At 34.3% G+C, this 12552-nt stretch overlaps 1 protein-coding gene and 1 long non-coding RNA gene across 3 annotated transcripts in view; one reads left to right on the top strand and one right to left on the bottom strand.

Moving 5' to 3' along the window:
• LOC121411729 (EGF domain-specific O-linked N-acetylglucosamine transferase-like) overlaps nt 1-4767 on the bottom strand; it is a 23924-nt gene extending 19157 nt beyond the window's left edge. The window contains exons 1-3 of one of the 2 annotated variants that reach the window (XM_041604566.1): nt 4443-4767; nt 575-784; nt 19-116 (exon numbers count right to left, since the gene is read on the bottom strand). In XM_041604566.1, the coding sequence (XP_041460500.1) occupies nt 19-116; nt 575-775 (299 nt within the window). In that variant the 5' untranslated portion in view covers nt 776-784; nt 4443-4767. Of the gene's footprint in view, nt 1-18; nt 117-574; nt 785-3901; nt 3987-4442 lie in introns of those variants that run through there. The other variant, XM_041604567.1, reaches the window with a different exon arrangement.
• Nucleotides 3986-12552, top strand: part of LOC121411730 — a 23724-nt gene continuing 15157 nt past the window's right edge. The window contains exon 1 of the long non-coding RNA XR_005969534.1: nt 3986-4084. This is a non-coding gene — a long non-coding RNA (uncharacterized LOC121411730). The remainder of the gene's footprint in view (nt 4085-12552) is intronic.

The following is a 12552-nucleotide window of genomic DNA, read 5'->3' as shown; positions in this document are numbered from 1 at the left end:
TGATAAAATAATACTTACCAACCCCTAGCCAGTTGGGTACAAACAGGGAAACCAGGATACTGACTAGCAAGGCAACCTTTTTCATAACCCCAACACGTGGCTTGATCTAAATCTTTCTGTTGATATAAGAGTGAGATAATTCATCATCATTTTCATTCCCAACATTATTATCAATACAATTATAATTGGTTTTATTATCATGAGTAGAAAAATACTATAATCACATTTCATCATAATCAATATTGCTTCATTATCATAATCATAATAATTATCATTACTATTATTAGTTGATTATTATTATTATTAATAATATCATTACTATTATCATTACTATCATCATTATTATCATTACTATTATTATTATCATCATCATCACCATCATCATTATTATTGTCATTGTTATTATTACCATTGTGATATTATTGTAGAGATTCAAATAGTGAATTAAATTCTGAGAAATGATCAGGACTTGGCACTGCGAACTTAGCTTTTAAATGTGCAGGAATATATACTGTGATACTTTATTTTCTCAATTCTAATTTTGAAATACCTAACAACTTTTGCAGAAACTTGCCTTATATGGACATGTTTCATCTTTTCTACAATCCTCTGCTATCCCAGGATGACTCTGGAAGTAAAAAGAGTAATGAGATGGAGGAAGGTTGGGGTCAACAAACTTTCTTGCTGTCCCATCTGAAACTCCCTGGGAAAAGGTGGAAGTAATGAAGAAAGCAACGCAGATCCACCAGACAGTCCCCACACGTGTCTCTCCCATTTTTCTCACCTGAAGAAAAAAAAACATGAAAAGGATGAACTGATAATGATAGTGCTTTACTAATCCTAATGATAACGATTTATGATTTACACCTATATTTATTTCTCATCACAATTTTCTTCATAATGAACACATAAAACTTAGGTTTAGGTGAATACCCCAAATATGTTGGTTACTGTTCAATTCTATTTTTTGTCTAATAGACAGGCTCAAACAATATTTTGTTATTCATTGGTTTTTATATACATAGGGCATCATTATAATTTCTTAATGAAGTTCTGCTCAACCTTCTAAGACAGACGGTCTTTCAAATCTTTATAGTAAAATGCATCTTCTCATAGTTTTTCAAATATTATCTTACATTACCACTATGATCTTCAGAATACCTTAATATTTTGAATTTATATTGTAATCTATGTATATTTCTTGATTCTTATGTTACATGTATATTGCTTATTTATTCTTTTCATTTTTCTTATTGTAAAACATCTGTCGATTCCACTTTAAAGCTGTGATCACATGTTTTTAATAAATCTTGAATCTTGAAAAGGTGTGGTATAAAATAAAAACTTGTTTTAGTGGACTTGTTTAGTAATTTCATTTGAAAAATTTGCTTTCGCTGGGATCCTGATCAGGATGAAAATAAATGTATTTTCAAAGATCATATGTTCATTATTGTATATAAAACCATTTCTTAGGCATGGAATATGAGCTGAAAACTTCAGGATATAATTGTTTGTAGATTCTTAAGATGCAAATAACATAATTTGTAAAATATTATACTATTTATATATTCAAAAATGCCATTTTTAAGAAAAACATAAACAAAAAAGTTGTTAAATAAACATGTATAAATTTCAAATTTTCTCAAATGATCATTTGAAAAAGAAATACCATAGTACAGGGGCAGATCCAGAATTTTTCTAAAAGGGGGGGGGATTTCAAGAGAAAAATCTTACAAATACAAAGTATTTAACCTTAACATTGAAAGTTATTTTGCCCACGTAAAATCTGACAAGCAAAAAGATGAATGTTGTGACTTTCAAAAGGGGGGGGGGCATAATTGTGTAAAACAGCAGTCATCTTACTTTAAAAAATTATTAAGGCTCCCAAAGGGGTGGGTGCAGGTACAGGTCAGATGTGCCCCCCCCCTTGCATCCACCAGTGGCACAGTAATTACACTTTTGTGAAAATGATATTCCATAATTCACATTATTTCACCATATGCCCTCCCAACCCCCGAAAGAAATACCGGTAAATTAATCAAAGACTTTTTTCTACAAAAAATGAGCCTAATTCCCCATCCTAAATCTGACACCACCAATAAAACAAGTTTTTTTTGAGACAGAATAAAATGGCATATAGAGTTTGTATTGCAAATAAAATCAAATGAAATATTTTATACAATTCTACATTAAATAAACAGAGAATGAGAGGCCTAACAATATCGCATCTAGCTACAGGCCTACATAAGAAAATGAATAAACAACAAAAAAGAAGAGTCAGATCAGGGTGGAAACGATCATCTTGGGGATCAAATTCCAAATATCATACAGAAAGATTTTGTTGAAAAGATGAGTAAAAAAACATAATACAAATTAGGTCTATAAAATAATGGCAGTGTAATGGGAAGCAAATGAGCTCAGTCATATCGAAAATGCAACCACATATATCATAAACATATAGGATGGGGGTCAGGTGTCCGAACAGTTATCTTTTTGAAGCCTTCTTTTTTTGTCTTTGGATTACACTAAAAATATCAATTCAATACTTGTAATCCTGTTCTATTTTGTTTCTTTATATTTCCTAACACTTCAATTGTACAAAAAATTGATGAAACTTAATTGTAATTTTTTCTAAAAGACTTTCTAAAATAATAATAATATGCAACATTTATATAGCGCTTAATACAATTTCTAAGCGCTGCATACTATTACCCCGGCTTTAGCACAGCTACCCCGATCGGCGCGGGCGCACGAGCATTCAAGGAATTCCTTCTTACCGGGTACCCAGTTACTACACCTGGGTTGAGAGTAAACGCCTTGCCAAAGGACGTTAAAATTGATCGTCCGGACACACAACAACTGGGCATATCATTTAAGGAATTTAATTGAACTAATATTTGTACCAGATAATATGTGTCAATTACCGATATTACTATAGGCCTATATGAATATGAAATTAGTGATTATAGTGATTCCTTTTACACAAGAATGAGGAAACCTTGGAATAGCCTAAGTAATGAATTAGTAAATGCACCCAGTGTCCACAGCTTCGAGAATGGATTGGAGATGTGAACCTGTAAGTTCAAGTTTGATGCTGACCCACCAGGACATGACCCGCCAACCTAAAAAAGGAGACAGAATTTGGAACTGAATATAGAGTCTAAGACTGCGTTCAGAAGCATCCATAGGTATCCATAGGTAGGTATAAAAATTATAAACAATATACTGCTAACTCAAAATTTAAAAATGATAAAAGGCATGCATTGTGCCACACCCGCCGGGGTGCCACATTACATCATCAGACCATACACCTTCAATAGAGCTATAGCTCTATGCACCTTCCGTGATTGACGACTGTACTTGTTGGATCACGGAGGCGGGTACTCCCACTTCCCTGGGTTCAGAATGATGCATGGCGCAGTACACCACGCACATGTGTTACATGGTCCACGCCCACTCACTCCACGGCGCCAAACACACCATCATTGGAGATGCGAATTTTTCAGTGTCAGGAACCCATCCACCATACACCATACTTACACTCGATCGATAAATACCCGAACAATGTATATATATCTAGGAACTACCTCTTTATTAATTTCTTCTTGCCAGATTATGCGACAAAATATACAGACAAAAAAAGTATATTTATAACTACCCGGGAATCTAGCAACCACTGTGACTGTGAGGATGATCTTTCTGTCTGGGGGTCAAATTTATAACCACACGTGTACATTCAACTGCGGCGACTACCAATTGAAAACAATGGAACCTGTATTTCAATGAAAATGTTTACATCTTGAATGGGAAATTTTCATGAATTTCTTCAATGAAATCAAATGGGCAGATGACATTCTAAAGTTCAAAGGAGTTTCAAAAGTGCCTGTAAAGTCAGACCAACCTTGACGTCATCGTTAGCCAAATATACACGCCAATCAGATGCTAATGAAAAGCGCACGCTATTACATCAGTGCGCGCCAATCAGCATTTGCGAACGAAAGGCAGGCAGCGCGGGTCACGAACTCTGACCTTTAGACTGTCGACATCCTTCACAATTTTCAAGAAAATTTCGTCTAAAAGGAAGGTAAAATTATTTTTTCATCATTTTCTTATTGAGTAATAAGTAAATAACCTTTATTTTAAATTTTGGTGGTCTGAAACGAAAAGGAAGGTGTTTATATTGGCATTTGTTGTGGGAGCATATGTGCTCGGCATTTCGATGTTCAGCACAGAGGCAATGCAGTTTCGTGTGTATTATTCTATGTGAAAATCTTCTTGTTCGCGACAGCGTCGATAGCTCGACATTTTTCGATGTGCAAACAAGTGCAATGCAAGCCGTAATTGCCTTTTTCTGCCGAAGTATCGGGTTTCTTAAAATGTTCAATCAATTATAAACATGAGCATATGTCAATTATTCGATTTTGATATTGTAAATGACTTACCACTTTGCTTGTTGTGAAATATACCGGTGAACATGGGCATGGCTTTTGTTTTGTTCCTGTTTAACTTTGACCTTTGTGCACCCTTCTTCAATCTTCTTGCCGGTGCTGTACCGCATTGGTATCGCACGCTGACCCTCCATGGCCTGGACCGGGCCCTTACGGCTCCGATCCGAGAGAGGGTTGAAAACAACATTCAGGAAGGAAATTAAATTTAGATTAAATAAGGGGGAAATGTAATTCACTGCCAAGATCCACTGCCTGGACATGCACTGCAGAGAAATATGTTGGAATATTTGCAGGGTGGGATATATTTTCTTATTTATGAATAAATCATGCCAAACACAGTCATGCTACTAGTTCTGAAAAAGTTAAAGAGAATTTTTTTTAAATAAGTAGAAAAAAAAGTGATGGACAAGTGATTGATTATATTATTTATAATACATCATTTGTAGAAGTGCAGGGTATGTGTTTTTTTTTATAGTTCAAAAACAAAAGTACAACTAGTTACAGTTCGATGTACAGTCAGATCATGCCATCCGTGATCGTGCTCATGTCATCGAGGCGACAGGCAGAATTTCAATATTTGTTGATCAAATCACTAAATGTATTATTTCCTGTTCATGTAATGAAAAATGTTGGTATCAACAAATTAATTCTCCGGAACAATTATGAAAATTATTAGATAAGGTAAAAATAGCAAAACAACAAAATGTAAAAAAAAATACCTCTCAGATCTAGTTCTATGGCTTTAAAATTAATGATATTCCAGAACAAGATATAAATTTTCACAAATTGCTTTGGTTTAATAATTTTGAATAAAAAATGCAGAAACATGTAGAGGTCTACATGTACATGAATATGAATACTATGAATTAGAATATTACTATTAGATCTCGATCTAAAAAAAAAATGTTAAGTCTATGAACTCTCTGAAAAATTATTTTGATATTAATTGGAGACACATGTACTACATGTACTGGACACTTGGACCAACTTTCAAGTTTCATCTCCATATGAAAATTCATTCAATTCGTAATCATACCAACATGACACTCATTCATTGAACTGAACAAGGTTATGATATACATGTATAACCATGTTCTCTGTTACATATCCATGTGTGACAAAATAAGGGTGGCAATGTTTGGCCTATTTTCTCTTTTTCTTTGGAACAAATACTTGATTTTTTTACACTGTCAGTTTCCATTACAGCTATTCATCGTATAACATGGCTCTTGAGTAAATTTGATTCTTTAAATTAATTTTTCTTTATTAAAATTAGAGATTGAAAAATGAAAATTTTCTTGCCATATTACTTTCCACCAATAGAGGGTGTACACAAAAATGTGCCCAAAATTCAAGTTTTTTAATACAATCTGTTGAACACAAAAATTATTCCCAAGTTACTAGTGAAAAATGAATTGCAAGTAATTTTGGTCACAAAAGTGATATTTTAATGATTTTTTAAAGTGTGTGCTCTGTACAGCATTGGCATACGGCCATAGTCCTACCTGTAGATTCCCCACAGGCAGGATGGTTACAGTGAGCCAAGTGCAACAGGATACACAAGTCTTGTCCAACTTGAAAGGGGTGTTTCTTTATTTTTTCCGGGGATTAATCAAAAGATTAATCTGAGAGCATTACCTTATATATAACAAATAAGTGGTTTTACATAATATCCGTTACAAGCTACTGAAATTATTGCACGTGGTAGGCTCGATGTCGGTGCAAATTTTTCAGTGAAAATCATTGGAAAGACAATTCAACGAATGATTATAAGGGTTCATATTTGTTTTTTGCTATTGAAACTTTTTTTTTTTTTTAGAAATGCAAAGCAATTGCCTGTAATTTACTAGTAGGAACATGCAGGAAGATGAATTTGCACATTTCTCCATGATGATCAACATGTTTTGTTTCCTTGTGCCATGATTCAGAGGTACAAATAATTTGGTGATAAAAAGTTTTAAAAAAATGAATTAAATAAACAGCAAATTCATGTTGGTACAAGCTTTGAATATCAAGAGATATTTAAAATTATTTTTTTATGCTGGTCTTGTTCATATTTGTGCAATAGTCCATTATGAACTGATACATTAAACAACCAACAAACCTGTATATTTATATATGTATATGTTGTCATGATGACATTTCCATTTAATTCAGACTAGACAATTATGAATCATCACTTTGATTTGAACTTTCCAAACTTTGTAAAGCATGGAACTTTGTGAGCACAATAGTAATTGTTCTCAACTATTTTTTATGAGATTTCACATAAAATAAATTATACATGTACATGTAGGAGAAAATGAATGGATTCTTAGAGTAGTACATTCAACTTTTTGAAACTTCAAAATTTTGCTATTCCTTCCCTCATTGACTGCCACTTTGCCAGCATGTGAATTAATGTGCAATTTTCATACAGTGGTAATTGGAGGTGATAGTCAAGAGATGACAATAAAGTTTTTGTGAATTGCTCATTATGAAAACAAAACTTATGACCATGTTCAGGGCAGGACTCAAAATGAAAATATATTTCGAGGGCAAAGCCACTTTTCTCTGGGGTACATTTCTATATCACAGCACAAATGAGAAATGTGAAAAGGGAAAAACGGCCCCGTCTTTAATATAAAGAGCTACAATTAATCGTAACTCTATGGAAATCCATCAGTGTCATATTTTTTTCTACAGGAAATTTGCAAAATGTCCCTTTTAGACAAAGGAAAACACACCAATTTGTCAAGAAATCAATGACTTAATGGATATGTATTAATCGGTCATATCTAGAAATTTTTTTGAGCAAACATGCATTTCATATGTTGACTTTGCTGGCTTTCCAATCGCAACTCTTTGTAAGATGGGCCCCAGATATCCAAGGACAATGGGAGGGGGTGAGGTCAGTCAATCGGGCATCCAAGCTATAGACTGAAAACTTCTGTCTCTGTTTTGTTGGCTATTCAGCTGGATGACGTCTTGCTTCACTACACATACTCTATTGGCTGAAGTCAATACACTCTGTACAGGGAACATTTGTCCCCCAAAATGATTCTTGATATTTACCATTGATTGATACAACGAATTTCATCAAAATATTGGGTTATTGATGATTTAATTTTTGAAAATGATCAGAATATCTCCCAACAGACAGATTACCCCTGTAAAGGCTGAATGAATGGCCTTGGATAGCCTTGGATTTATTTAAGCTCTGTTAGATGTTTTATAAATGAAACAAGTTATGTTTTATCTTTACTTTTTTCATTCATGAAGGTTTTTATTTAATCACACATATCCATTAAATGTTTTATCTTGGAGGAAGGATTAAAGCTTGTGTATAGTTTTGGTAAATCTACCAAAATGCACCTATCACTATTCCAATTAATTGCTAGCTAATATGAATGGATATGCCCTATAACAGTTATGATGTGGAGGATATGAAATGAAAATGTGTTTTACAGGATAAATTTTGCGATTTTACATGGAAATTTAACTTGATCGGGTCACCCGATCAAATTAAAATATCTGTGTGTTTTTTGTCTTTCAATTAAATCCTATTCCAAATCATGGAATGGGCTGAAACTTTCAAGATATGTTCTTTGTAACTTTTCGATATCTAATCACTAAATTTATAAGATAAGTGCTTGAATGCCCATTTTTTAAATTTAAAACAAGCATCGCCGAGAGAGGGCGCTATATATCCAAGATTTGAATATTTGAAATTTTCTCAGAGAAGTGCAGTTGGAAAAATATCTAACGGTCTCTACGCTTCAGTAAGACTGTCATATTAGATGATATTCGATTATCAATCACATTATTGACCCTTTATTACCAAAGCTATACACAGGCTTTAAGAAATTTATACTGCCTGTGAATCTTGTAGCGTATCTGCTGCTTCCCAGATACCACAATAAGCATTGAACTGATAGCATTTTTAAATGTTCGACAGTTATGGTGTAGTCCTGTGCATTGCTGAGTCTGTGTCTAAGTGAATGTGATTTGTTGCAGAATTGCATCAAGTTACATTATAAATCATTTTGGTAATTTCATCACATAATACAGCAATTGCCATTTCTTACAAGTAACCCAGGGGTCTCCAAGTGCTTTAATGCAGCATAGCCTACATAAAGTGCCTACCACACAAACCAAAATCACGGGGATACATCATTGATTTATGCACCAAAAGAAAATAAAACAAAGGAAAGTAAAGCACCCATCTATTTAAAATTCTATGGATGTTTGTTTTTGTTTGGCCTACCATCAGATCATGATTCAAAGTTCTTTCTCTGGAAAAAAAATGAGAAAAGATGCACAAGAGAGGTCAAACAATCTTTTCTCTGTTTTCTCTGTTTTGTTTTGTTTTTTGGGGGGGGGGATTTTAAATTAGGTCGCATTTCATAAGTTGGGTATGCAAAAAGGGTGGCATATGAACAATTTTCCACACAGTGCCATGGATAAATTGTTGCTACATCACAGCATCTTGACCAAATTTATTGAGTAATATCTCATTTTGAAGCTAGAACTATAGGCTAAATATATTACTATGAATTAAATCAATACAATATCAGGAACAAAAACTATAGCACATTAAGTTTGAAGTAACAGGGGTGGCGGAGCCGGTGGATGCGGAGCCGGTGGATGTGGTAAATGATAAAATATTAATTAATCCTAATTAACAACTTACTATGATATGTAATATGACTGTTATCCTCATATTTCTGGGTGTTTTACAGCAGGGAACAACTAAATGTCATAAAAATTTGACAATTTTGAAAATATGCAGCAATGGAATACATGTGTATGTCAGCTCTGATCTGCAACCTAATCAATTAGTAAACCGGAGAGATTTGGTTAATTATCTAATTTGTAATCTTAGTTTTTAGTACAAATGTTGTGTATCATTGCAACAAACATTTCTACCCATGATATTGTCATTTTCCCAAGCATATAAATACAGTGACAGGTATTTTTGGGGGCAAAAATGTGAAAGTAAATACTGTTAATTAATTAGTATAATTAATATGCATACAATAATAGATAATTATTTAATTTTTGGTACAGATTTAATTATTGATGTTTAAAGATTATAACTGCAAAATACTAGGTTGATCCAACGTTGCATTAACTTTTGACACCATTTTAGGTGCAGCAGCATACAGAATTTGAGAAAACACATTTCAAAATTCACATTTACATTGACGTCTATGTAATAATTAGCTGTTAATTAGTCATTTTAAGGAAAAATAAAGGTATTCGAGACTTAAAACTTTTTCATTATTTAGAGATTGGTAATAGCTATAACATATCAAAAAATAAAATTTTTGACAATTTTTACCATGTTCGCGAAATTGGACCACCTTATGACATGCGACCATTATGATTTGATGGTAGCGTCGAGACCCCCAGGTAGTGTTTCATAAAGCTGTTTGTAAAGTTACGGCTGGAACATGTTCTTATTGGTAAGTCAGCTACATAATGCTTGCGTAAAGTCATTCGTAACTTACGAACAGCTTTATGAAACGGGCCCCTTGGTTGTGTTATTGCATACTACTGTTTATCAAATAGGTCTACTTCAAGACCTGTGCTCCTTGCCTCCTTTCTTGATCTAGGTTTATGACCAGAACTACACATTGTAAAGATCACAGTATCTGTTTACGTTGAGGTAACTCCCGTAGGAACTCTGCAAGGCACCTTTCTGCCACATCAACCCTAAGCTGGTACAGTATGCTATATAACCAATTACATACGAAACATTTTACTTCTCGGTTAATCAGTCATTGTAGCTGACTGTTATAATGAAATCATGGATACACTGTAGACTGGATGAGGTTAATAGAAATTCAACATGGCTGCTAGCCAAAATAACAGGAAGACTGCTTCTGAGTGTATTATCCTATATAAATTCTCAGCCTGAATTTCTTTAGTTCATTCATATCCATGGAAGTAGGCCAACAGTATTTGATCCGTGCTGCAATAACTCATGGGCGGTGTTTCATAAAGCTGTTTGTAAATGTACCTTGGTACAACTTCACGCCTGGCTCAGCTGGCTGCTTGGTGACCTGTTCTTGGGTGCCAAATTGTATTTCTTAATGACTTATTTGTCCCTTTATAGATTGAAATATCTGTTAAATGCTAATCAGCATCTGAATACAAAGTTTATTATTTGTCAAAATTCTATTTGGATATCTAGGGAATCACTCTCACTATAAAGTCTACCGGTATGTGAACAAAAAAGTGGGATAGGACTCAAGGTCTCAGTTATCACAAGACGGATCACCAGTCATGCTTAAAGTCATGTGAATAAAAAATTAGGATGTTATGAAACATCCCCAGTTATTAAAATATTCCAATTTGAATAGCACACATTTTTATTACAGTACAAATCAAATGTAAACAAACACCTTGCCAAAGGACGCAAATGTGGTGGTGGGATTTGATCCCTGATCTTGTTCAAAGTCTGGAGACTTATCCACTGAGCCACAACACGTCCACTGTTTTCACTACTGGTTTCAGAGAATAAATTTCTGCCAGGTCTCCGTGAAGGGCGTGAACCTCACCTGGGCCACAGGGTGAGTGCAGTATGATGTGGATAAAAACCTGTGACCCTCCGAAGGGTGGGAATCAGAATCATGATTGTGATTCTGTGCTTGTAGCCCTCAGACTGAAGTCGTTCTATCGCATGTTCACCCGGGGTTTGTCAGCTCTCATCTTTATCTTATTTCACAGCCTAGTCTACTTGACTTAACCAAGACATAAGGCTTTGACAAATGGCTGCACTTGCAGGGGGTGTGGGGGTATTATGTACAGTATGCAGATGCATTTTCAAATTATTAGGTACATGTGCCATGTTTGTCTTATTGATATCATGAGTGACTACCGGTAATAAAAGTGTTTTTATTTATTTGTGAACACTATTTGTCACAAAACAATTACTACTAGTACATGTACTAGGCCTAATTACATGTAGTACTTTTTGTCTCGCCTGAACGAAGTTCGACATAGACCTAGTGATCAATTTCCTGTTTTAAGTCTTTTGGTCAAGTAACAAAAATGTTTTGTTTCTACTTTCATTTCTTTATTTGTGCATTGATTATGTTAACACTTGGGTTATACCACATGTGTGTCCATGAGGATGATGGGGTCAAATAATATGAGGTCACATCCTTCCTTTTTTGCAGTTTTTGTTCAACTTGCTCATTAATTTAACTGCATCAATTCTGATCACCCTTGGTTTTAAATGATCCTTGGGTAACACCACATGTGTGTTGTTGAGGATGGTGGGGTCAGAGGTCATCTAACCCCATCTAGGAGTCAAAATGTCAAGTTTATTGTTCAGCTTCCTCTCACTTCTTTATTTCTGGATTAATTGGGTTTACACTTGGTAAAATTGATCCTTGGGTAATACCACGTGTGTTGTTGAGGATGATGGGTCAAAGGTCTTGTATGGTTCAAAAGGTCCAGTTTTATTATACTTGCTCTCATTTCTTTATTTCTGCCTTAATTGTGTTTGAACTTGGTACAGATGATCTTTAATATCACATGTGTATTCATGAGGATGATAGGGTCAATGGTCATCTTCATGTAGACTAATGGTCAAAAGTTCAAATGATATTACATGTAGTCCTTGTTCATCCTTTTTTTCTTCAAGTTTTTGTTTAACCTGCTCTCATTTCTTTATTTCTGCATTAATTGGGTACACTTGGTACAATTGATCCTTGGGTAATACCCTGTGTGTTGTTGAGGATGATGGGTCAAAGGTCTTTTATGGTTCAAAAGGTCCAGTTTTATTATACTTGCTCTCATATCTTTATTTCTGCCTTAATTGTGTTTGAACTTGGTACAAATGATCTTTAATATCACATGTGTATTCATGAGGATGATGGGGTCAATGGTCATCTTCATGTAGACTAAGGGTCAAAAGTTCAAATGATATGAGTCCTTGTTCATCCTTTATCTCAAGTTTTTGTCTGACTTGCTCTCGTTTCTTTATTTCTGTATCCATTGTGTTTACTATTGGTACAAATGATCCTTGGGTAATAGTACCATGTGTGTTTATGAGGATGATAAGGTCAAAGGTCATCTAGGGATCAAAGATCAGATTGCATGTTTCATTGAT

This window comes from Lytechinus variegatus, chromosome 3, assembly GCF_018143015.1.
Source record: "Lytechinus variegatus isolate NC3 chromosome 3, Lvar_3.0, whole genome shotgun sequence".
NCBI lineage: Eukaryota > Metazoa > Echinodermata > Echinoidea > Temnopleuroida > Toxopneustidae > Lytechinus > Lytechinus variegatus.
This window is presented reverse-complemented; position numbering and strand designations above follow the sequence as displayed.